Genomic DNA, 27,077 nt, shown 5'->3' with positions numbered 1-27,077 from the left:
CCAGGGTGACACACCTCCAGGACCTGACACACCTCCAGGGTGACACACCTCTAGGACCTGACACATGCGTCTCATTTATTGCACCCTCAGTACATTACTAAAAAATATTCAACAAAAAATCAACGTATTATTATGCACTTAAAATGGTTTCATTTACACTTACTGATATTATATGTACACACAAAAATGTACGTATATTAAAAATGTAAGGGTAACACTACTTCGCTGTTTTTCACTGTTTGCCACCAGTTCTGGCCCCTATTAACCTCAAAAACTGAGGGATGACTGTTTACAAACCGCAAGTTTTGTAACAACTTAGGGATGACTGTTTACAAACTGCAAGTTTTGTAATAACTGAGGGATGACTGTTTACAAACTGCAAGTTTTGTAACAACTTAGGGATGACTGTTTACAAACTGCAAGTTTTGTAACAACTTAGGGATGACTGTATTACAAACTTCAAGTTTTGTAAACATGTGAAAAGCTGGTAAAAAAATAACAAAAGAATCAACACAAGGTTGGCAAAAAGAAATTTATTGATCTAATGTTCCCATCCCATACACATATAATCAGCAATAAGCACACTCAATGCATGCACATACACACAAAATACACTGATTCCTTAACAAAAGGGCATGATCTTAACAGGTATAGAAAAAATATGAGCACAGCCTTTAATAATATCACAGGTTACTTTTTAGAGCCCACAGGAGAGGGGGGGGGGGGAAGCAAAATAAATGCTGACAATAATCAGTTTAGTACTAAAAATAAGCAACATTTTAAAATTCTGCCCGCATTAACACATGCACATTTTATTATGATATTACAATAATAATTGTTACAAATGCTAGCAGTATGCATATTGCTTAACATTTTAATGCTTTTAAAAGTAGATAATAAACAATAAAACAATTTAGACAAATGTATGTTTCATACATTTTTCCCCATTAATTAATGTATAATAACAAAACCAATATTAATTAGGCCTAGTTGATTTCGGTCATAGCAATGGAATATGACTGATTGGTCAAGGGATATATTTTCTTTTACATCCAAAAAAATTAAAAACATGGATCAGTAATTGACTTTATATTTTACATGAATTAAAAAAAAGATGAAACAATTTTCAATTTTGGTACATTTGAACATTCAACAGCTAGAAGAAAATAAAAAGAAAATCAAATATGTGTATGAAAATAACAACGGAGCTTGTGAGCTAGCACACATTTACTGATGGTAATAAAGTAAAATCATGTATTGAGATGAGTAAAACATTGAACCGTTAATCAACTAAAGCAACACAACATCCTTCAATAACAAAGTATCTCATTTGGTAAATAAATAATTCAGTTAGTGTTATAATCTAAACAGTGCTCAATTTCAAACCACAAACATTCAAAAACTAAACAAAATTCTTGAATTTCTTTCTAACAACAATCACTTTCATAAAACTCAACAATCTCTTCAAAAACAATTATATAAATAATTAATTTTAACAAAATTGAAATACTGTAGATTTGGCTGGTCAATTGCACATTACAAATACATTTTCTATAATCTATTTAAAACATCACAAATATTTATCATAAATTCAAACAAAATACAGATTTAGGCTATTCAGTTGAGTTTAAGTTGTATTAAAAAAAAGTCGAGTCAAGTCCTATAACTAAAATGGTGTGTATGGTAGATTACAATACAAGTGCTAGGATTGCTTAACTGGGTATTAAATGGTACTGAATCTACCAGAGGAATATTATACTTTTGAAATATGAATATGAAAAAGAGAAGGCAGAATGCATACAGATAGTTTAGTATCAGCAGAATGCAATGAGCAATGTTTAATTTATTTATATAACAATGAAAGAAGTGTAAATATATGAATTGCTTTTTAGAGCTATAGAGAGAAATACATTTAATGGTTAAAGTTAGAAAAGTCATACAAGTCTGGCAAAGCTTAGAGCATTTTTAAAAAACAACATCCCATAGCCATACTGGTTTATACAATAAAAGTAGATCTAATTTAAAACAAACTGGCATCCACTGAATATTTGCTAGCTGTTCATATTTATATTTGTCATTAAAAGAAACAGTAGAGATCATTTCATATAAATGATATGGAAGACACTACAAGAATCTCTGAAAATGGTTACTAAAATAAAATTTGTATATAAAAGATAATTTACAAAACTGTTCTGCATTAACAAAGCTATTTAAATAAGATGGCTTAATTAAGTCACAAGTTTGAACAGATGATGTACTGAAAGTCCAAAGCTTCTTGAAAATTACCATCAATATAAAAAAAACTGATTTGTTATTAATTCTATTAATGATAACCTAAAATAAACTGACTTCAAGTGAAGTTTTCACAAACTGCAATATAAAACTAATTAACAAATTATAGAAAAAAATTCAATTAAATCCACATAAAGTAAAACACAAAAGTTCTGTCAAACTGAATTGAAACAAAAAATAGTTGCAATGTTTAAATTGTATGTATTGTCCCAGAAAGAGCACATTTAAATTGCAAGTATTTTTTAGGTTAGAAAATTTAAAAATTTGGCAAAGATTTTTTTATACATTAAGGAAGTGTACTAATGTTAAGTAAGTTCAACAATTAAATACTTTTTTTTTTCAAATGGGGTAAGTCATATCAAATATGGCATAACGTTTGAAGCAAATGCTATTCAGATTGAAGGAGCAAAAGTTTCAACATATAAAAAAACTACAATTGACAATAATTATACATGCATAGCATAAGAAAGTAAGCATCTTTCATTGGAGCTTGGCAGAACAAGAAAGCACAAGTAACAGTTTGTTGCTCCATTAATACTCAAGTTAAAACAAACTGGAGGCACAAGTACCACTGAATTCAAGAATTATGTTTTTTTTTTAATGTAAGACCCTTTTATCCATATTCCACTACCATATATATGAGAAGGCCATTGAAGTTTTTAAGAAAGAAATTTTATAGGAAGTTAAACACAGATTTGCATATCTCAAGTAATGAGCAGAATACAACAAGTACATTTCAAACTTACCAACTCAGGTGAAATCAAGTCAACAGTAACAATGAGTCAACTTTTCATTAATTTTTAACTGGATTAAAAAAAAGTAAAAACCACTAAATATAAGCCAGATGGCTGTTTGACAAAACTGCCATCTTATCCATCCCAAAATGTTAAACAGAAAAGAGGGGAACTAAAATTATTTCTACACTTCACTGGTAAAATATTCATAGGAAGAAAAATGAAAATATTTTTTTTAACAAAGTTTTGAAAAATAATTTTTTTTAAAAATAAAGCCACTTTGTTAAGAAAGCCATGAAAATATTATAAATAACAGAACTAAAATGTCAGCAAAAGCAACACAGCAACATAAGTAAGACATAGCAATCAATGTTCAGGTGTTAGATTGATTTTAATTTTTTGTGTGTTTTCAACAAATTTCAGTCATTCATGGTTCTATTCACTGATGATAGTGATTTTATTTTTCTATACTCTTATCAAATGCAGGTTTAAGAATAGTTAGAAAACAGACCAGTCGAGGGAGATACTATTTTCACTGTTAGAGATAGTACATATATATATAGATATAATAAAGTATATATAAATCTATATATATAATTGTGTATATATTATTTTGGAAGGTATGATGTAATAAAAGATAAAAGATTTCAAACTGTATACATCTATAGTGGGGAAGAGTTTGTTCACTTTTCTGTTTTTCTTCAGATCAAGCAACAAGAACTTTGAGCACAATAATCTTATCTGGCATCACAATTAAGTACAGCTGACGACAGCAACATCATCTGGTCAAGTGGTCACAGTTGAGCTGACCTCTGAGACACCGCCCTTGGGTTTGTTCTGCGAGACGCCACCCCTGGGTTGTTCTTTGAAACAACCACCCCTGGATTGTTCTATAAGATGCTACCCCCTGGGTTGCTCTATGAGACGCCACCCCTGGGTTGCTTCAGTTGTAGTTTCCTCTGTGCCATGATGGCCAGTGGACCAATGTAGTGGCTGGTGTTGTAGGACAGCTGGGGCCATACTTTCAGCATAGACTGAGACGCATTGGCCCTCAGTCCCACCACCCCTCGGAGCCCCACCACTCCTGAGTAAGGCATACTGCTGCCATGAAAGGTCCTCTGAACATATGGGTTTTGAAGTTTGGGGCTGGTAGGATAGAAAGGTTGCGGCTTGTCAAAGAGAACATTATGCCAGTTCCCACTGGTGTAGCTGAAACCACTGCCTTGATAAACTTCCTGGGAGTTGGCGCTGCTGGTCTGAACTTTGTAATGAAACGGCTGGTTAAAAAGTCCTGCAGAGTCTTGTTGGAAGCTTGAAGATTTTCTTTTCTTGTGAGTTCTCCCCCTTGGCGTGTGTGCCTTTCTAGGGGAGGTAATTTCAGTGTAAGCTGAGATGGGTCTGACAGGCTTGATGGCCTTCTCAGGGGACATGTCCACCTTGGCAACATTTCCTAAGTCAGCTACAACAGCGCTTATATGCAGCGCTGCGGAGGGCTGTCTGGCACTCTTCACGGCTGTTCTTAACTGAGCTCTGGTTCGGCTGCTCTGGATTTTGTTGCCTGTGGCTATCAATGATTCGGTATTGTTTGTTGGGCAAGAGGTCACCAGCACTGAATCCTGCTGGCATCTGCAGTTTGGGTCAGCAGAATCCAGCTGCAGGCTGCCTCCCCTCCCACACAGCTGGCACGTGCGGTTCCATGTGGTCCCTGCGGCTGTGGCACCTGTGACACAAGCCAGACGTTTCAAGTTAGTTCACACAGCAAACTGTGACAACAAAGCATAGCTATGGGTTAATACAAATATAGCTTTACTATCAATCAGTACATTAGATCTACTGCCTATGGTAATCTTTAATACATTTTTCTTATTTATGTTGGTCTAGTTTTTTTTTAACATAAAACTACAATATTAATTTAAAAGCTGTTTCTTAATTCAATAAATTCCTAATGTTACTTTGATAATAATATTAAGATTTAATTATAATTTATGTATAATAAAAAAAATACAAAGGAAAATAAATGGATATATAGGAACAAAAATTAAAATTTATTAAAAATAAAAATTTAAAAAATGTAGAATATGATTTATCTTTAACAGTGTGTCAGTAATTTAATTTGAAAAATTCCATAATTACTTAGAATTTTTAATAATTTGTTATTTCTTTTTAAATTATATAATGTATAAAGAAAAAAAAAAGTCCCCTCACATTAAAAAAAATGAATGAGCAACAAAGAGAAATAGTGTGCATCCTAATATACATAGAAAAAAGCTTTACAAAATATGTCAGTGTAAGCTCAATGATTATTAGATGTGATTTCTGCAGTGTTAATGAAAGAAAAATTATGTTAAAAGTCCCACAATACATCATGGTTGAAACAGGCAGTGGTCACAACTGACAGTGTGATCGATGAAAGCAAAAGAAGATCAGCCCGTCAAATTTACCAAGCAAATATAGACTAGGCTAGGATATAAATTAATGAAGCCTAGATAGATTTTTTGATCAAAGATTGTTCAGAAAATGGAAAACTATCATCTGTGCGCAGAAAATGTAAAATAATGAAATCGCATAATTTGAAACACTCACTCCACAGGCTATTAAACCTGTGATTTCATAAAGATACTTCTTGTGAGATGAAAGTTTTCAACTGAGAATTTTTTCAATCAACTTAATTACTTGTCTACAGTGATAGATGTAGAATAAGATAAACTATCTAGCATTGAATAAATATTGGTAAATTACCAGGTGGTTTAATAAAGGAACTGTCGTACAAAAACAACTACTTTAAGTTGTATGTGTATGTGTATCGCCAGCCCTCACATGCTCTATACTGTGACACGTATAAACAATATTACAGAGAACATACCCTTACCAATTTAGAAAACACAAAAAGCTGACAGATAATATTTAAAAAACGTGAAACACAAGTGATATATATTAAATAGAATGCAGAGTACAAAGTGACATTAAACAAAAGTGAAATACATCAATAGAATTCTTAGAGTACAAAGTGACATTAAACAAAAGTGAAATACATCAATAGAATTCTTAGAGTACAAAGTGACATGAAACAAAAGTGAAATACATCAATAGAATTCTTAGAGTACAAAGTGACACTTGAAACCAGTAAGTAATGGCTATACTACTGATACACCAGTGTAATGAGATAGGTCAAAAATGTTTGAAATTACATTAACGGTCAACCTTTAACCTTTGTTATAGATGAATAAATTTTGGAATGAGTAGTTAAATTAGTGAAAGTTGCATAAAGCTGTTTTAAAAAGCAGAAAGAAAAACAAATGAATCTGGTTAATGACCTGGCTCACAACATATTTGGTTAGTTTGTTTCACTCTGCGATTAGCACTAGAGCACTAGATACAACAGCAAGCAAGAAACAGCCAGTGGTTACCCCTAAAGTGGTACAGCTGTACCATGCAGCTAGCCTATAAAGGCACCGCCCCTTTGAGGGCTGGGCCTTGGGGCTGGATAAGACTCAGTGGGATAGGTGGCAGTTTTGCCAGGTAGGGGGAGCCTTTTAAAGCCTCGTGGACCTCCATAGTTACCGATCTTGGCAGAGACAATGACAAGCGTCCCTTTCTCAACTTTTTCTTTTTTAATCCTTAGCAGGAAAAAAAATTCATGGTGCTGACATTAGCGAACAAATTTGCAGCAGTAGAAGTTAAGAAGAGAGTAAACAGCAAGCAGGCAGGACAAACATACAATACATTGTGCGGCACATTTTGTTAAAACAACTCAGTTACTTCATCCTACAGATGTTTTTTCTATAGAAAAATTCTTACACTATTCTATTTTGGTTTAGAAAATGACATAAAATTAAATAGATATTTTAAAATATGTATTTCAAATAATACTGATATTTTTAGTTCTCAACTGGTGTGAGGACCCTGACAGTGTGAAACCCTGACACCACTAGACAAGTGTAAGGACCTTGATACCATCAGTAGTGTCAGGACCCTGACACCACTAGCACAGTTTAAGGACCCTGACATAGTGTAATAACCTTGACACCATCAGAATATAAGAACCCTCAAAACCCTCTATATCCTAACAAGAGCAGAAAAAAAAACAATTAGATCTAGACATACATTTGTAGGCAGCACCAGAATAAGTAACATGCAGCTTGATTAAAAACCATGCTTAACTCATGCTTGATAATGGCATACCTTTACAGTTTTTTACCCTCTTTAAAGGTAGGTTCAACAAAAGGGGAAAAAACAAAGTATATTTCATAAGTAAAATGTCTTGAGTATCATGGAAGCCATAATGTAACACACTATCTGATAACAAAATAAAAATGTTCATCTAGTTTGTGTCTATGGTGCAGTAAATAGAGAAGCTTGCTAAAAGTTAGGAGCTAATGTTAGTAGGGATGTAAGCTACTGAATGGAATCTTTCAGAATGGTCAAGTCGTGATCGGCAGTAAGATTTTAGACCACTGCGATAAGTAGAGTACTGAAACAATCTACAACTGATGGGATTTGCTAACACATTTCATTTTTTGTAACCTGTGTAATCATAAAGTGAGCACTGAATTATTTGAACTTGGCTACCCCAATTATTTTTTTTACTTGTATGTTTACTGCTTTAAAATATTCCGTGATTAATACTGGGTGGTTAAGTAAGTTCTAGGGACAAACTCCAAGGTTTTATTTTAATATCTATGACAACAGGACACAAGTGTAAAGTTTGGGTCCACAAAAGTTTGGTCTACTTCCCTAGTGCCCCAACTATTGACATGCTCAGGTTATACTGAACCTCCTCTGAATGTCTAAAGTATCTCAGTTTACTGGGAATGCTGGGAACATGAACATTCCTGAGCTGCTCATTGCTTAAGCTAGCATAAGGAACTTTAGGAAGATGAACAGCCTCCGGGGGTTTTGCTGGTAGCTGATTAATAGATGAGGAGACCTGAGATCTCTTTACCAACAAGCGGTCTCTATGTTTAAGCTTATTTCCCAGTGGGAAAGACACAAAACTGTTGTCGTTACCTTTACTGGATTTGTAATTCTTCAGATCCGTGGCCTCGACATTGCTGATGGCTAAACTTTTGGACGCAGCGGCTCTGTCGGAGGACGATGGTATAGTGTAATTATTGGAGACTGATTTCTTTGAGATGAATCTTCGTTGGTTTAACCCGGCGAGATACTGGGTATTGGGCAAGGAGGCTGGAGGTCCGCTCTGTAACTCCCCAAGCCTTGCCCCAGCTGAATGGTTCTCCGAGGGGATCATTGAAGTCAGACTTTCACTTTTGCCGCTTTCTACTGTTCTCATTTGTTTTGAAACTTGTGCTGCTAGAGCAGAGCCTGACAAGGGTGAGTTGTCACCGCCGGAGTTCACTTTTGTTTCAAGGTTTGAAATATTGACCAGCCCGATGCCTCCCTTGTTGTTGGATTTAAAGCGTTCAGTCTCTGCCGCCGGTCTAAAAGTGCCCACTTTAGAGATGACATCTTTGCTGGGAGCTGATGACTGGCCGTTCAGGTTTTTGTTGCCGCTGGTGTCAGTTCTAGCTGGGTCTTTCTTGCTTGGACTTGATTCTATTTTCTTAATCTCCAAACTGCGGTCCACAGTGGTTTGCCTCATGGTAACAGCCCGTGGGGTGAAGAGCATATCGTTAGTGATGTTGGCATCAGATGGTTTGGCCTGTGGCTTGACTGCCCATGGGGGCCGCTTGACTGACTGGCCCTCAACACACAGATTGATACCAATGTATGGCGGGACTGTGACAAGGGGTTGCTTGTATGCTAACTCAAACGCACCAATGTCACAACTCCTGTCAAGTTTGCGGTCAATGACAACTGGAACAGACAAAATCACAATTTAAAAAATGGCCATCTTTGTTTTTGATGTAATCTTCTAAAACAGGTGTAAATTGTAACCTTTAATAGTGTCATCTAAAACAGCTGTGCAGAGTTTTGCTGTGACAGCCGTACTTGATTCCATACTCGGGCTTGAGTTAATTTCAATTAGCCACGGTGTCAAATCTTCTGTTAACATGAAGTCAGCACCATAAAGTTCAAAAGACGACTGAAAAATATAAAGAAAAGTACTAAACAAAAACATTAATTCATAATTCTGTTGAATGTAAAGAAACACTACAATTTACTTCTAACAGACAAGTTCTGACACAAAATCTCTTATCCTTTATTGTGAATGGAACTGTCACTAAAGTTTAAAGAGTTGGCTGGTACATTTAAAAACCACATACCAAACGTGAGCTGATTTCTTAATCAAAAACCCTGTTAGCTAATCAACCTTATCCTATCCCATACATATAAAACAAACTTTTACTATCCTACATCTTATCCTACCCTGCTGCACTATCCTACAGAACAAAGCAAACATAAATTTACCACAGTACCTTTCTGTACTCCACTAAATCTTGGGTAACCAATAGTGAGCAGATGATTGCCTTTTTCATGCTTGGATAAATTATGTCATCCCATGCTGTTGGTTGCCTTTTACCCCTGTACAATTCACACAATCATGTTTATCACCAACAACATAGGTTAGATTAATAGAAACTTTCTTAAACAATTAGATCAAATTCTGCTGATATATAAATTCCTAAGAAAAATCTATAAAAACTATGCCAATAAGAACAAATTAATTAACAAAGTTTTAAAAAATTGACTAAGCCCTGGGATTAATCTAACTACTCCATACATTGATAATATCTTGAGATTAAAAGAATACCCCCAACTTTTCTGGTTGAAATTGATAGCTTTGAATATAATACCAAACCTGACTTATTACAAGATTTTCTTGGATCATCTTATATACACAAAAAATGTCACAATTTTTGTTTAAAAAAACAAATATTGGCTCACTATAATTTCATGAAATATTTTATTCAAATAAATATAGTTTGATAAATTTAATAGATATTTCCTTTAAATATTTTATAAAATGATAAAACCGAATCAACCTAGGAAAATTTCTTCTAATATGCTATACATTAATCAAATGGTTTGATTCAACAAATTAAAAAAGTTCTTTCTTCAAATATTTGATAAATGATTTGATTCAACTAATTAGAAAATTACTTTCTTCAAATATTCAATTAATAAATAAAATGGTTTGACTCGACTAATTAAAACAAACACTTTCTTCAAATATTCAATAAATTAATAAAATAGTCTGATTCAACTGATTAAAAATATACTTTCTTCAAATATTTAATTAATTAATAAAATGGTTTGAATGAACTGATTTAAAAATACTTTCTTCAAATATTTAATTAATTAAAAATGGTTTGAATGAACTAATTAGAACAAACACTTCCATCAAATATTCAATAAATTAATAAAATGGTATGAGTAAACGAATTAAAAAAATACTTTCTTCAAATACTCTATAAACTCCTGATGTGTCCACATATTCTCATCTGGTAGCCGAGGTGACCTTGGCCCATTTTTGTAATGTTTCTGGATGGCATTGTTGGAGAGATGGATGCTCTGATCAAAGTCTTCCAAGGTGAATTGTTGGGAACAGAAACGCAAGTATGAGTCCCGATAAAACCACAGGGTCAGAGGATTCCAGTCTGTTACAAGAAACCACTGACGGATATCAAACTTGGTATTATAGATCAGCAAAGGGCGCTCTGGAAATAACAAACGAAATTAATCATTTACATTTTTTTTTTATCAGCAAAAGGCACCAGCAATAAATGGGGAAATTAATTACTAAAACTGGACTAACTGATAATAATATTGAACAAAAATATCTCACATAACAAAAAGAGAACAATTATTTTTAAAACATTAACAACAAACTTTATATATAGAAATAATTTGTAACAGTTCATAAAAAATGAGTGTTTGAATTGGCTGTTTTATTAACAGCATTTAAAAGAGAGGGGAAAAATATCCCACTAAAGCTGTTAAATTTTGAAAAAAGAATTCAAACCTCATCCAAGCTTAAAAGTAATTATGACAAATTCTATTTAAAATTATTCTATTCTAAAAGTACTACACAGATTTACTTTTCAAAGCTATTTTGTCCTTTCTGATAATTTTATATCTCATAGTTGGTTTTCCTGCTGTTACTGAACTACCAATTGAAACATGTTTGAAGAATAAATATTACACAGAAAATTACAAAGAGAATACTCCAGTGTACTCACCTATGTACTTTTGCACCACATATTTGCCATCTTTCTTCACAATCTGACTAGCCACAAGTTTTAGCATATCTTCAAGTTTTTCATAGCATATGATGCCTAAAAAAATTAAAACAGGCACATTTTTATTAAAAAAACATCTATTGATTACTTTTCAAGAGACTATAGAGATTCCTTTTATACAGTCTAAGTAACGAAACAAAACAAAAAACTTTTTAAAAAATTAAATAAACTAAAAAATAATTGTTCTATAGTATATTGAAATAAAATATTTTATAAACTTTCCTTGCATGCTGCAGAGAAAAAAATGAGCACATGTAAAATGTAGTTGTCAATGTAAGACAATCTCAAGGTTAAAATTTATTTCAACATAGGTAATCTGACATTTTTGACTTTCTGTTCCCTACAGTATGTTTGTTACTAAATATGTTTCAAGTAAACATTTTGCGGTTACCTCGGCCGCGAGACTTAGCACCAGGTTTGACAATCCAAACATTTCGAATGCCGTCCATTTCAAATTGAGGACAGTGCTGGGCCAAGCGACGTGTGAGGCTGTCACATTGATTCACGAGATTCAATGGTACATGGGTGAATGATCCTTCTTCACTGGAGAGAAGAGAAAATGGCAGGACTACATTTCTGAGCTAGAAATACATAAACTAATTGATGCTACTTTAAATATCTTTGGTGTGCAGGAGAGTGGTCATGGAGGGGATGTTTGTGTGGGCCCTACAAGAAAGGAGGGGCATTTTTTTATCAATCCCTAAGCTTGTCAAGTACCTACTGGACAATATTTTATCAAATAAACACAAAATTGTGGGATCATGTAAGCTAGTGAAATAGAAAAGGGGTATATTTTTTTAAAGATGTAGAATCTAAAATTTTAAGCTTCATATTGGTATATCTTTTTACCCTATTGTCTATAAAGTAGAATATTATCTAGGTCCTAGGAGCAAGTAGACTTAACACTTACTGGACTAATTGATAATACCACTGAATAAGATCATCCCACTGTTGATCAGTTAGTTGTCCAATCTGAAAGATAGAAACAGATTTATTTACAACACTTTTTCAGTGTTCAGCACTGTTACTATTTAAGTTATGACCCCCCCCCCCCCTCTGCTCCAAGTTATTAATTCAAATAATGCTCATAATTTGTTATTCAATACAACACATACCATCATACTAAAAAAGACCACACAGCACACACTACACAGCACCACACCACACACACACCACATATACATCTGCTCTAACCTGACTTGGCATATCTATATCTTCATGATCTTTGGATGCTAAAAACTTTTCACACTGGTACACAGCTGTCTCCAAGACTCTGACAGGTATCTTGGCCCTTGTTTTCTTCTTCTTTTTAAAAACACTTCCTTGCAAAGTTTGAGCTGCAGAGAAAAGAAAAACAAGCATGTGGTAACTCATCCGTCCCTCAATGGACTAGCAGTAGAACACCTTCCATTGCTTCAATGTCAACTTATACAAGGTTTTGGTATACAGAAAAATAAACTGTAACATCAATATTTTTTAAAATAAATAGTTGAAAATTTGATAAAGGATGATTAAAATTTAAAATATGTACCTCAATAATTCTTTAGTTAACAAACAAACAAGGATGATTAAAACTTAAAATTTGTACCCAAATAGTTCTCAAGTTAACAAACAAACAAGGATGATTAAAACGTTAAAATATGTACCCAAATAGTTCTCAAGTTAACAAACAAACTAGGATGATTAAAACTTAAAATATGTACCCAAATAGTTCTCAAGTTAACAAACAAACAAGGATGATTAAAACGTTAAAATATGTACCCAAATAGTTCTCAAGTTAACAAACAAACTAGGATGATTAAAACTTAAATTATGTACCCAAATAGTTCTCAAGTTAACAGACAAACTAGGATGATTAAAACTTAAAATATGTACCCAAATAGTTCTCAAGTTAACAGACAAACAAGGATGATTAAAACTTAAAATTTGTACCCAAATAGTTCTCAAGTTAACAGACAAACAAGGATGATTAAAACTTAAAATTTGTACCCAAATAGTTCTCAAGTTAACAAACAAACAAGGATGATTAAAACATTAAAATATGTACCCAAATAGTTCTCAAGTTAACAAACAAACTAGGATGATTAAAACTTAAAATATGTACCCAAATAGTTCTCAAGTTAACAAACAAACAAGGATGATTAAAACATTAAAATATGTACCCAAATAGTTCTCAAGTTAACAAACAAACTAGGATGATTAAAACTTAAAATATGTACCCAAATAGTTCTCAAGTTAATAGACAAACAAGGATGGTTAAAACTTAAAATATGTACCCAAATAGTTCTCAAGTTAATAAACAAACAAGGATGATTAAAACTTAAAATATGTACCCAAATAGTTCTCAAGTTAATAGACAAACAAGGATGGTTAAAACTTAAAATATGTACCCAAATAGTTCTCAAGTTAATAGACAAACAAGGATGGTTAAAACATTAAAATATGTACCCAAATAGTTCTCAAGTTAATAGACAAACAAGGATGGTTAAAACATTAAAATATGTACCCAAATAGTTCTCAAGTTAATAGACAAACAAGGATGGTTAAAACTTAAAATATGTACCCAAATAGTTCTCAAGATAACAGACAAACAAGGATGGTTAAAACTTAAAATTAGCAACCCAATGGTTCTCAAGTTAATAGACAAACAAGGATGGTTAAAACATTAAAATATGTACCCAAATAGTTCTCAAGTTAATAGACAAACAAGGATGGTTAAAACATTAAAATATGTACCCAAATAGTTCTCAAGTTAATAGACAAACAAGGATGGTTAAAACTTAAAATATGTACCCAAATAGTTCTCAAGATAACAGACAAACAAGGATGGTTAAAACTTAAAATTAGCAACCCAATGGTTCTCAAGTTCCAACTTGGTGTCCCCCTATGAGAAAGGTGCTAGCCCCTGACAGAGCCCCAACTTACTATCTTCATCTTCCTCTGATCCACAAGCATCCGCACCTTTTTTATCCGCCTCCGCTTGTTTCTTAGCACTGCTTGAATCCACAGTGCTGCCATTCACAATCACCTGCACAAGATGATATCAAAACATTACGAACAAATACATCCCTGACTGACCAATCTTTCATGGGGATAACATTATCCATTTTTTATTAAGTGAATTAATTCAAGTGCAGTTTTAAAACAAGTAAATTAATTAATGACCTCATTTTGATCAATAAGATCTTTGTCTTCTTTAGATTTTTTTTCTGGAAGAATATTTTGCCTTACAGCCACTTTAACAATGCTCATACATGCAGTCAATCTGTAGTCATCTGTAGGAGTGGAAATATACGTTAGGTCTTGTCCATATACGACATCACACACTGAAGGGGGTGGCTCAGGTGATGGTGACATACATGGGGGAGTGGTTGGTTTGACACAGAGTAGGGGGGGGGAGGTAGAGAGGGCATGTAACTATGTGATGTCATTTTATGGGGGCTGAGGGTTTAACTTTTTGTAATTATGCATGATGATAGGTAAAGAAAGGGGTGAAATTCTGATTAAGTTAAGTAACATCTTTTTAAATAATCCATTACAATTCATTCAGATTTTTCTCCTTAGTCAAAGAGTTGTATAAAGAATGGTATATGATCATTGAACTATAGATTTGTGAAAAGAATGGGGTGCCAGACATTTACCTAAAAACTATTTACCAAAAAAACATTTGCCTAAAAAGCTTTGCCAAAACATTAGTGTGAAAGCCACTTGCCCAAACTGATGCTTGCCAGATTTCAAACATATTGTGAAACTCTCTTGCCCAAAGCCCATTTACCCAAAAAAAAATCTAAAAATTATATATGAGTTTCTAAATATAAATGTGTATTTCATATTTTGATAACACAATTCTAAGCATGTGAAAACAGAAATTTGATACTATTTTTAAGGTTTGACTTGTGATTTAAAAACACTAAGAAATTGCTGTAAAAAAGCATATTTTTCTCTAATAGTTATTATAACATATGCGTGAGATTATCTGACATTAAAATAATAATATATGACTTTAATAAATGAAAAAATACTATATTAAATCATTTTATGAGCATTTTATTTAGTTAATGAGTTGTGGTGGTTAATCTATATTTTCCTGGTTATTTTATCCTTGTGTTTCTAATAACATTAATAACAATCAAAATTTTCAGACAATGTAAAGAAAGTCTGAAATCTAAAAGCTGACCTATGAAGGCTTCTTTATCCTCATCATGACTAAGACGATAGCATCGGGGGAAGAAGGTATCATGGTCAGTGTTGTCAAACCAAACAACATTTTTCATGTTAACGCATAAGCCCACCTAAAAGATATTAAACAAACATCACATTATAACTCAGTTATACCAAACTGAAAATTAAAACAGAAAATATTTTAGGGTATCTTCAGTGTTGATACAAAAATTAACACTTGATGCTTTGACGAACAAACAAAATCTTACAACTATGGTATTTTGTGATTCCATTGTTAGTAAACTGAGCATTTGTTATGAAAGTACCATGTATGTGGGCCTATGTGTTTGCTGACTATACTTGAAGTGCAATAGTTACCTTGGTAGTAAAGGAGCCAGCTTTGCAATAGTGGTTGACCATTTGGTCTTTTGACAGGAAGCGATAATCAATGGCATCTCGCTTCAGCACCCAGAACAATGATGGGTTTACATTGCGTACCAATCGCGACTGTCAAGACAAAGAAATAAAAACTACTTTCATTATAATGAGTACTTCAGATTTTAATTATTATATTAATTATTGAAGAACTCAAATTTGTGGTTATTAATTTGGTTTGAGAAATCAGAACGCAAGTCCTCACCATTATTCCATAAATCCCATCATCCTCTTCCCACGGTGGAACTTTGGGTTGGTCATCTGAAAGAGAATCAACCAAGTCATTTTTTACAAAAAAAAACGTAAGAATACATTTGAAAAATATTATTCTTAAAGCAAAATGTGTTCCTAAATGTTAATTATTACAGGACTTTATGGATCAAATCAATAATTTTTAAATGTTCAATACAGATGAGGTTTTTTCCCTAAAAGAAATGCATTTTTTATCTAAGAGTAACATAAATGCTGATTATAAGTTTTCTGTCAAAAACAATTAAACCTCTGTGATAATAATACACCAAAAAAAAGTAAAAACAATTTGATAAGTTTAATGAAAACATTAAATTGATAAAGTATTTCACAGTAAAGGAAAACTAAATCTTAAAATAAAAATTCAACTTACTATGAATAAAACAAAACAACTCATCAAAGATATTTATTACCTACTTTGTCCTTTGCTGTAAATGTAGTTACTATATTACAAACCAACTACAGAGGAAGTTGTGATATATGAAAAAATATTTTGTGAAAACCTTATGAGGGAAGTCCTAAGACTGAGTTTTTAAAGATGCAGTTATAAGAATTCTATAAGGTTTCTTGTTTCTTATAAACTATTAAACTCAGTTCTTATTACATAAATCAAGTTCCCCTTTAGGACCTGACGATAGAGCTCATTAAAATGAGATTCATTTTTAGGGAACACAAGTAACTTATGTAGAGCTGTCAGAAGGTTGCACTTACTGTCCATATCATCAATGTCATCATCATCATCATCAACAACATCATCATCGTCGTCATTATTATCGTCATCATCTGAGTTCTTTTTTGCCTGCTGTGATTTCTTTATTGGTGGTGGTATTTTATAAAATTTCTCCACCCAGCCCCTCTTCCTTAAACTCTGACGGATTGTGGAGTAGCCTCCCTGTATTGTGAAAATTTTCTTGTACTGAAAAAAGAAGTTACACACATTTCATAAAATCATATGACGCTCATGCTTTTTCTAGGATTAATAACAATAATTAATAGATAGTAAGGAGTTGCCATGGTGGGGTCAGTAAATCTCATGGTTGCTAAACCGAAAGTCCCGAGTTCAAACCCACATTCATGATAACATGTAATAGTTACTAAGAGAATAGAAGAAAAATGGGTAGAACATGCATAACTATGTATAACTGTGTTATAATTAATAAAAAAATAAATAATAAAGTATAATTGTTACATAATCACAAACTTGTTTTGATTCTCACCTTAATTGCTCTTTCAGCCATATCCTTAGCTTGTCTCAATCTATCTCCTTCATTCAGACATATGCCTATCTTTTGTTGAGGCAGTTTTACACGATTCAGAGTGGGCATGGTCTTACTACGAGCAATTAAAAACGCATCTGACATTTCATTTTCTGTGGAAATAAAAACAATCTTCATTATTTTGTGTTTAAGAATGCAGAAATTTCAAGCCCCTCAAATCAATAAAAATGTATAAAAAAACATTATCTATTCCCTTTAAAAAATTATTTTAAAATTATTTTTATCTCAAGTGTGCTTAAAAAATGGAATAATCAGAGCCTGTTTTTGTGTATCATATACTTTTAATTTTAAAAAAATGGAATTTTTTAAAAAATACTGTAAATTAGTTATTTGTATAACTGTTAGAAATTACTCAGTGTCATTGAAAATTAGTAGCTATTTTTTTTTAAATTACTGTTAAAACACTTTTAAATTCTACATAATGTCATAAAATCAATAATAAATTATAACATAGTTTTAAAAAAACAATGGATAACAAAATAAAATTATGAATGATGATAACCACAATAAACATCAAAGTACCATTTCCTGCTTTATTCTGTCTATCTGTAATCACAAACATTTACATATAAACTGACATACACATTGGAGTTCTGTATTTTCAATGGAATTAGATTCTGCAAAAATATTTTAACATACAATTCTAAAATTTTTTTTTTAGATTTTTAAAGAAGATGTCCTCTGTAAATATATGTTGATTTGAATTTTATTTGAAAGGTTTAGAAGTTGATTAATTAATTGGCTCTATTATATGGGTCAACAAGATTAGGCAAATCAGTTATCCAAAACAGTATTTCTGTAAGTTTAACAATATCTTATTTTCAAAGATAGTGGATGATCCAGCATCCTACGTTGTTTAATATTCTAAAAACAGTGAAGGACATTTGGTAATACCAGTTAGCACATGATAAGGCTTTGCAAACAAGATAATAAATTTTGAAATAATGCAGCACATCTAACACACAAGTGACAAAGTAACACAGCATGCAACCATGATGGTAGTTTGTCAACTAGTGACTATATCAACACTGTGAATCAAACAAAAACTCATTCAAATATTCTTTACTCTTTTATGTCTAAGTATTGATAGTTACTTTCCTGGGTTAGGTCATGATGGTTTAAAAAATAAACCTTGATAGGACATGAAGTGCTAGTCAAATTTTTCAAAAACCTTTTTTTTCTTCCTCAGTTTAGAATAAGAGATAAAAGCAACTTATAACACAATTAATATTTAGTAAGTAACAGTATACAAAAATGTATTCTATCTTTAACATCTTTGTTCTTGTTAACCATTACATTTTCAGTTAATATTTTTAGGAAATATCATTTGCAGTTAGATATTAAATGTTTCTAAAAACCAATGTTGAAATGTAGACTGAAAATATCTGAAGTTTTGCTATCAGTAATTTTACACATTTATAACCAATTATGCAAATGTTTTTTTTTTAATGAAGATAATATTTCAGTCTTTACTGTTAGGTCAAACATCAAAAGCTATACACAAATGTTAGTAGGCTATATGTACTAGGACATTTAGTGGCTGCCCTACACACTCAATTACCAGAATCACTCTGATCATTTGTTTCTTCAGCATCTTTTGCTTGGTTACCAGAGTTATCTTCTCTCCCCTGGCCCTCAGCTCCTGATTGGTGGAACTTTTGTTCCACTTTGTCCTGGGCCAAGGGTGCTAGGAACATAAAACTTGTTCAATGTAAACTCATGAGACAAATTTATACTTTTTGTAAGACATTAAATCTGGCCAATTCAGATTTGGACTATCCAATTATTACTGTACAAAATAGTATCATAGTCTTTCAAAGTTGTATCATAATTTATCTCCAACTAGTTGATTTAAAAATCAAAAGTAAAGTATTTAATAAGCAAATAAAAATTAGTATATCCATAATTAGTATGTAATACATATTAGCAGTTTGTCTTACACAATATTTTGACCACAAGTAAACTTATGCAAGATAACACTGTTTATTTGTAATTTATTTTTAGTCCCAATAGAGTTGTTCATGTTTAAAATGTTAATCTTCTGTACAACAACAGAAGAATAGCTGTTATTAATACTGGAATAGATGTTCCTAATTTCACTTTTTACATTATTTAAAATGTACTTTTCTTTTGGTAGGTTTTTTTTTTGGAAGTTTTTGTATGATCATAATGTTTTGAAATGAAAAGTAAGCATTCAAATACTATAAAAACTAGAAGTTTCTGTGGTGAAGATAGAAAAAGATCAACAGTAATCAAAGTGAAGTTTTTCCTCAGAGGCCCACTACAAAATAGGTGACATGAGTGGAATATCTCACACCATCAAAAGTATCAAAATTTAAAAACAAAAAAGGTTGGTAAATGAAAAAAGGTTGTGTAACTGACCATTGTAGACCTTGTCCAGTCCACTAGGCTTGGTACGGTTAAAATTGCTGTTGTTGGATGGACTCATCTTCTCTGCCACTAGCTTTTCTTTTTCAGAAACTAAACCTGCTGCATCTTTTGTTTCCTGGATTAAAAAAACATTCATGTCAGAAACTTAACCTACTGCATCTTTTATTTCATGGAAAAAAACATTCATATCAGAAACTAACCTACTGCAGTAACTGTTGTCTGGAGTGATATACTCATTTACTCATTGTCAGTTATTGGTATTTGGGGTAATGTGATCATTGTTAGTAATTGGTATTTGGGATAATGTGCTCATTGTCAGTGATTGAAATCTGGTGTGATGTGCTAACTTATGTAAATTGTGTCAGTTGGTATTTGAAAACATGAATTATTCTGCTTTTAATCCTCTTTGACATAATGTAAATTATGGCTATAAGATGGAGATCAAACAACTCACTTCTTTTCTGCTGTCAGCCGTTGACCCATTGTGATCAGAAAATCTATGATGTTGGCCTGATCTTTCAAGCTATCATTAGAAATAATAGCATTTATTGCACACTAAAAGTACATGTGTATTCCAATTTTGTATTTTTGCTTATTACATACCTGAGTGTGATGGCGCTAGTTTGAGTTAGAATTCAAGTAGATGGTAGAAACAGACTATAGCTTAGTTAGTTAAACAGACCAATGGAAAGACAGGAGCATGGGTCGGCAGACAGTGATAGGTAGCGCTAGGGTAAAGATGTAAAAGTTAGAGGTAGATAGTGTGTTAGGGATGGTCATGGGAGGGTGCAGTTAGATAGAAGTTGTAGTTAGTGTTAGCAGACAGTATATAGTTTAGACTAGTTAGGTAAAAGTAGAATAATTGATTTGTGTAAATAAAGAACATCATATATTGAATTGGACTTGTGTGTGATGATTTCACAAAAATTTTACAACCCGGGGTTTCATCCTCATCACCCCCACCCTCACACTAAGTAAAAATGAATTCTTTAGTTACAGACATAAGCTGATCCAAAAAAAAAATTTTTCTAAAAAAATCATGTTTTCAATTTTTAAGTGAAGAGCGATGAATTTTTCAAACATTTAGTAATATACTTATGTATGATATGAACAGTTTTTCATCAGTTATAATATACCATATTGTCTTTTGCTGACTTTTAAAAAAACTAAATGTTTTTAAACGTGTTAAAGAACTATAGAAAGAAAACAATGTAAAGCCATGGAAACCCATAAGGTAGATGAAATAGAATGTATCTGTCTCTACAACCAAGGTTTGAAAGTGGATTGTGTGGTCTGTACCACACTAAGCCACCCTCACAAACCCCAGCACAAGTCAGAGAGAACTCAGGCTTGTTGTACAGGCTTGAACTCAAACTGTTTCAATTAGCAATCACAGACTTAAGATAACTTATTGTTCTTTGAACAAATTAGATATACTATAATTTTTTTTAATTAATTTCTCTGTTCACTTTTAATATTTCCACACTCACAATTCAAACACTTACTATTTGTATACTACTATATTCAAAAGTTAGTTTAGATAAAATAGTTAAGTAATAATCAAATGTTATTTAATTAGCATAGATACAACTTCTTAGAATCCAGCACATATCTATCAAAACTATGTCAGTGACATAAAATGTTACAGATACGTAGTGAATCAATCAGTCTGTTCATGCATGGTCTACTGTAGCTAACACAGAACCAGAGCTGTTGCTAATGGAGCAGCCCTTTTCATAAACCTTTAACAAGCATTGATTCACACACTTGGCTTTTATCTATGCCATAGTTCACTAGCACAAATCCTCTGCTTCATGTCTATTATTCAATCTGACTGTCAGAAGCTTTACAATACAAGATTTTTATATCTATTCTTATCTATTTGACATAACAAATTTATTATAATCAAACAAATTTTAATTCATTATTCATTTTTAAAAATTAATAAATAGTAACTGGATTGGGCATATCTGGGAATGGAAATTGATTTGGAGCCACTCAAAGAAAAACATTCTATGCCATTTATAAGTAGTATGAGAAGTGGAGACACTTCTTTAAGAATACATTAAATAGAACAGCTTTTAAGGGTTGCAGAAGAGTATTGATTTTTCAATGTGCAATGCAGTGTACAAATATAACAGCATAGTGCACTATTACCTTTACACAGAACAGTTATATCTACAGCTAGAGCAAGCTTGTACTGTTCAAATAAATGACAACCAACAATGGTGAAAAACAGTAGGTCGCCAGAAAAAAATTGTGTATTAAATCTGTTTTCAGAAAGGACTAAGAAGAGACTAGTAAAACATAAACACCAGTGGTGACTCATAGGAACTGTTGATACCTATAGTGTTACTGAATAAAAAAAAAAAAAGTGAAGACATAAGGACTGGCCAAATTTTAAAAAATCTTCTGTTTGAAATTATCAGTTCTCCAATGGTAATAAAGATATAAATAACATTGAAACATACTGTTATTTCAAGATCACAGCTGCACATCCATGCTGATTTTCTTAGACTTAAACATCACCAACACTAACCCATCTGAGATATTTCGGTCTAGTAGAATAATTTAGTCATGTAATGGAATCAATCTAACTAGTCCATGTTTGGTCTGCTGTATTTTGTAAAATTGCAGTTTAAATTAGTTATTTCACTACAAAAAGAGTGGAAAGATAAATAATTTTCAAATAAAAAAATAGTTACATAAGAAACTTAATGAAAGTTAGGCGCAGTTAAAAAAAAAAGACTGGTGTGCTATTCTACTTACTATTTCTTTTTGATGCTCAATATGTTTTTGCTGTCTGCTCATGAAGTCTGTTCCCAAACTTTCAACAATCTTAATACTAGCTGTGCTTACTTTAGGATGAAAGGTGAAAACAGATTCATTCAAAGAAGCTGTAATCTCACTCATTTCAATGCTAGTACATGACTTTGCTGCTTTTCCATACGACTAAATGGATATTATATGGTAATGTTAATCCTAACCACAGCACCAGACTAGAAAGAAAGACAATTTTGATCAGTGATGATGTATCTGTCGGTTACTTTTTGCTAGAAGCCTTTATTTCTAATAAAACATAAATTGATAAGGCTATTATTTTAAAATAAGTAACACTCATCACTAATTGGGTTCCCTATATCAAACTATTTTGCCAAAGAATCGTAGCGACATAACCATATTTTATATGGGTAAAACAAAACTTATTGTAGAAAGACTTAAGCATTTTAATTAAATTGTCTTAGATAACATTTTTGAAACTATTATAATGAATGCAGTACAAGATTTATTTGTAAATGATTATGTGTGTAAATTTCTAAAACTGTATATCATGATCATTTGTCTACTGCTCTAAGTTAAAATTAAGAAACAGCACTTAGATTTTGATCTTGATTTTAACTATGTTTAATATAACTAAAACAGTTATTATCTGCATTTCAGAAAATACATGCAAAGAATTGGTTTTTAATTTTTTTCAATGTACTAGTGTAAGGCATTAACGAACTAAAGTTAAAATAAGAAATGGGGTTACAGACTTGAAATCTCTTATTTTTTTAATATTGTGATTTAAAGTTTGTCATAATAAAGTGAAACTTTTAAGTTTAAGTGTCAGAATATAAATAAATGAAAATTTTTCCATAAAGGCAAAAATAGGGCCTATATTTTCCTTTTCCCTGCATAAGCAAGACTTGCTGTAAGTTTTTGAACATTAATTCATAAAGACAATAAAGCAGGCCTAAGTCTTTTACGTTTCTGAATGTTTTTCAAGCTAAAAACTTCTAGCTTTTCTTTTCTTCGAGACCATGAATAGAGGGGACTTTCCCTTTAGAATTTAAAAATAAAGTATAGTGATGAAAGCTGGATATGTTGTCTGTCATAACCTTAAATTAAATTTCAAAATGAATGGCCAAAGTTTATTAATCAATTATTAGATCGGGCCTATACCCTACAAATAAACTTTTTTTTTTTTATAATATCAGGTCTAATTTGGCCTAAATTAATCATTACGACTATTTTTATTATTAATTTTAAATAAACACAGTAGTAGTTCTAGAGTCTAGATCTAGATCTAGGTTTTTTTGTATTTCATGGACTTCTAAAACCAAAACATGTCATGTGAAAAAAAACTCACTGGCTTGACAAGAACTACAACTTAAACAGCTGAAATTTTCAAAGTAGGCCTACATTTTAAAAATAGCCTACTTTAACTAAATGCAGATCGGTATTAAATTACTGAATATTGAATCCATAAACCAAATCTACTTAAATCTAGAGATCTAATGAATAATTAATTGTTTCTTGTCGTAAAATTATTTCCCTTGCACTAAGATTGATTTTCATTCGAAAAACAAGAAAAGGTATCCTAGAATCGTACGTGAGTTTTGCCTCCAGTCCATTAGCACCAAACTTATTAGAAAATATCATCTAATGAAGATTTTTCGTTAAGCCAGCTGAGTAGCATTCTGGCTGACAGGACGAGACAAATTTACTGGAGGTAAAACCAGCTAGTTCTTTACTAGTTTTAATGGCGTCTCGTCGTCATGGAAAACGCCATATTTTTTAGTCCAAAATCTCGTCCAAAATCTCGTTACAATATCATGTCATGTTATCTCAACAAAAAGTTTGACCTAATTTTTAAAAAATAATTTAATATTAGACTATAAATAGATCTAGATCTAGTTAATTGATTAGAAACGGATCATTATTTTCACCGCACAAATAAATTATTCAATAATTAACGTTTTCAACAAAATGGTTTGTGTCGATTGCTAATCCATGCATAATGTTTTGAGTTCAAACCTTGAATATATGAAATAGCTATTAGAAAGGCAGATGTAGAAAATACAGACTCAAAACTAAAAGTAGGCGAGCGGGTGAAAGTGGTTGGGCTTTGATCGGTTAAATAACATGTACTCGTGTAATGATGACCACTAAACACGAGGAAATGTGAATAATCATACATTTTCTTGGCATTGTTTGACGTGTTTTTTTTAAATCATTCTGATGGGCCTTGGTTGGAGATAGTGAGTCCACGAGATTCCAAAAATCGTCGATAAGTGTTTAATATTGAACCACGCAAAAAAGGAAACACCTAATTAGGTCAGGAATTATGCAGAAGGTGTTTTGAAGAGGGGTTAGACGCCCCCCCCCCCCACCCCCCACCCCTTCAGTGGACCCCGAAAATAAAAGTTGTACCATTTTGTTGTATCGGCTAGTGGCAACGTTAAAGTCTTTATTAGTTGGTAAACGTAAGTAATGTTTGCTGTGATACATTTAAAAAATCCTAGGTGCGTCATAGAATTCTTAAATTCCTAATCTGTCATTTGTGATATTCTGATACAAATAAAGAAACAGTGTTGTTGCGCTGGAGGTCACATATGAGTGGATGCATTCATAATTTACGTTGGTAGCCACTAGTGTCCTAATTGTATTCCCCCATTTCACCCTGTATTCCGACATAATTAATATCAAACACGCCAAATCCCTGATGTTGTCTTTCCATTTGTCTTGAGCCTGCTTCATTTTCGTCTGCCCTGCATTGCTAAGAGAGTTGTCGCTAGACTCGTTTTTGTTTTTACCGTTATTCAAAATGCAGTCTTTGTACCATGTTTGCAGGAGAAAAGTCACAGGAAAAAAAGAAATCTCGCAATAAATAAAGTGGAAGTGATCTCCCCTAAACATTCTCGAATATGCGATTGACATAAGGCAGAGAATTAGATCTTTTATTTATATGTGAAATTTTGTCTATCTATCTGAAACAAGTTATAGGCCTTTACAAAAACAAAACTAGAATAATTTCCACTTCCGGTCACCGGAAATCGCTGAAGAGTTGACACAAAACTAAAAATTTAATATAATACTTGTATATGAAATTTCATCAACTTGGCTGTAACGGTACTCAAGTTATCGTGTTCACAGACACACATTCACACAGACGCGCACACAGACATACGGAAAAATTGCAAAACTATGTTTTTTCCGACTCCGGGAGGTGTATAACGTCCAGATTTGTGAAAATCTTGTTTTCGATTATTTTATTTTTTTGCACGAGTACAATACTTTCTCTATACTTTGTATACGAGAAAGTAAAAAAGTCCAGGAGAAAATAAATCACATGAAAAAAGTCACAAATGTGTATTTGCATGGAATTTTTTTAATACTTTGTATTAGTATGGTAATATTTATAACAGACACAAAATCATGTAGTGGGTTCTACAGCTGAAGTATGTAGGTTTTAATTCCGTTATACATATAACCATGGAATCAAGTAGGATTTCATAGAATGGTCCAACCTAACTGTGCTTTGTTGTTGTTTTTTAGCACTAGCTTTGAGTTAGCGTGAAATTCTAATCTAAACGCGTCGCAACAATAATAGTTCAACCACTTTTACTGCCCACATTTACCACGCTCATTTAATAACAAAGCATATGATCCAGAGGCGTAGCTAAGGGAGAGCGGGTGATGCGGCCGCTCCCAGCGCTGACTCTAGTGGGGCGCAAAACGGATAGAAAAAAATATATGCTCAGTCTGAGCTGCATCAATAATGCAATACAGTCGAAGTTAAGAAAATAAACTGAAATATGGCTTTACAAAATTATTTGCTGTTTTGTTTTGTTTTTTTTTTTTTTTTTTTTTTTTTAGTACATCAGTTGTGTGACACTAAAAACTGTTAAGGGACAGTGGCTGGTAAAAAGCGCCACTCGACTTTTTTTTGGAAAGGGTAGCTTTTTTTTCAACGTGAATAACTATTAAATGGGGGAGGGAGGGGAGAACACTGATGGGATGTAGCCTATTGACTAGACTGACATGCATTGCTAGCTCATTTTTCTGAATGTAAGTAGCCTACTGACATGTAATACCTACTCATCCATCGTTTGTTTACTTTCAGACTTTGTTCTCCGGGGAGGGGGCTTGGTATTTTCAGGGGGGAGGGGAGGTCACTGGTAAAAGTACGTTCGTGGGGGTAGACTCCCCCCCCCTCCCCCGAAGAGATGCCTGGAAGAAACTCTGTACTCACCTGTCTGGACGTGAGTGATCGAACTAATTTTCTCCTAGGCTCCTCCCACGCAATCACAACTTTCCCTGGGCTGTTCTTAGCCACGCGTTGGCTCGGCGTCGACCTGGGGCTGTCCTTCCCCATCTGGTTCTCCTGCTGGACTTTGATCGCCCTGAACAGCGGGGAGCTGATCGGCTTCGAGTAGACCGCGTTATCTTTTGACACAGCGTTGGCGTTCGTGTCTGCCCCGCCGTTTCCCGACGTGCAAGTGCTGGACAAGTCGACGATCTCGTTCTTCAACGCAGACAACGAATAGCTCTGTCGCTTGAAAAGTTCTTTC

The 27,077-nt window shown here is 32.8% G+C and overlaps 1 protein-coding gene across 1 annotated transcript; it reads right to left on the bottom strand.

Annotated features, from left to right (window-relative positions):
• Positions 1-1,361: 1,361 nt before the first annotated feature.
• LOC131951344 (uncharacterized) lies at positions 1,362-24,301 on the bottom strand. Its single transcript, XM_059313713.1, has 21 exons — positions 24,116-24,301; positions 22,510-22,739; positions 20,195-20,263; positions 19,732-19,855; positions 18,911-19,036; positions 17,290-17,441; positions 16,784-16,988; positions 16,029-16,084; positions 15,767-15,895; positions 15,405-15,519; positions 14,393-14,502; positions 14,153-14,255; positions 12,422-12,564; positions 12,138-12,199; positions 11,619-11,770; positions 11,168-11,263; positions 10,385-10,645; positions 9,404-9,507; positions 8,922-9,069; positions 8,022-8,840; positions 1,362-4,746 (listed from the first exon to the last, which is right to left on the bottom strand). Exons 2-21 carry the CDS (start codon positions 22,651-22,653, stop codon positions 3,944-3,946), a joined length of 3,921 nt encoding a protein of 1,306 aa, XP_059169696.1. The 5' UTR covers positions 22,654-22,739; positions 24,116-24,301; the 3' UTR covers positions 1,362-3,943.
• Positions 24,302-27,077: the final 2,776 nt, after the last annotated feature.

This window comes from Physella acuta, unplaced genomic scaffold (assembly GCF_028476545.2).
Source record: "Physella acuta isolate Inbredline_101_S28 unplaced genomic scaffold, ASM2847654v3 ptg000808l, whole genome shotgun sequence".
Taxonomy (NCBI): Eukaryota; Metazoa; Mollusca; class Gastropoda; family Physidae; genus Physella; species Physella acuta.
Note: the sequence above shows the minus strand (reverse complement) of the source record. Positions and strands in the feature narration are given on the sequence as shown.

What these genes read in the sequence shown, in the direction of transcription:
- LOC131951344 (XM_059313713.1), bottom strand. Translation starts at nt 22,653, where the DNA reads ATGAGTGAGATTACAGCTTCTTTGAATGAATCTGTTTTCACCTTTCAT. An exon ending in ATCAGAGGAAGATGAAGATA is followed by an intron (nt 12,565 to 14,152) that starts GTAAGTTGGGGC and finishes TTTTCTCTGCAG; the next exon opens with CTCAAACTTTGCAAGGAAGT. An exon ending in TGTGGTGCAAAAGTACATAG is followed by an intron (nt 10,646 to 11,167) that starts GTGAGTACACTG and finishes TGTTATTTCCAG; the next exon opens with AGCGCCCTTTGCTGATCTAT.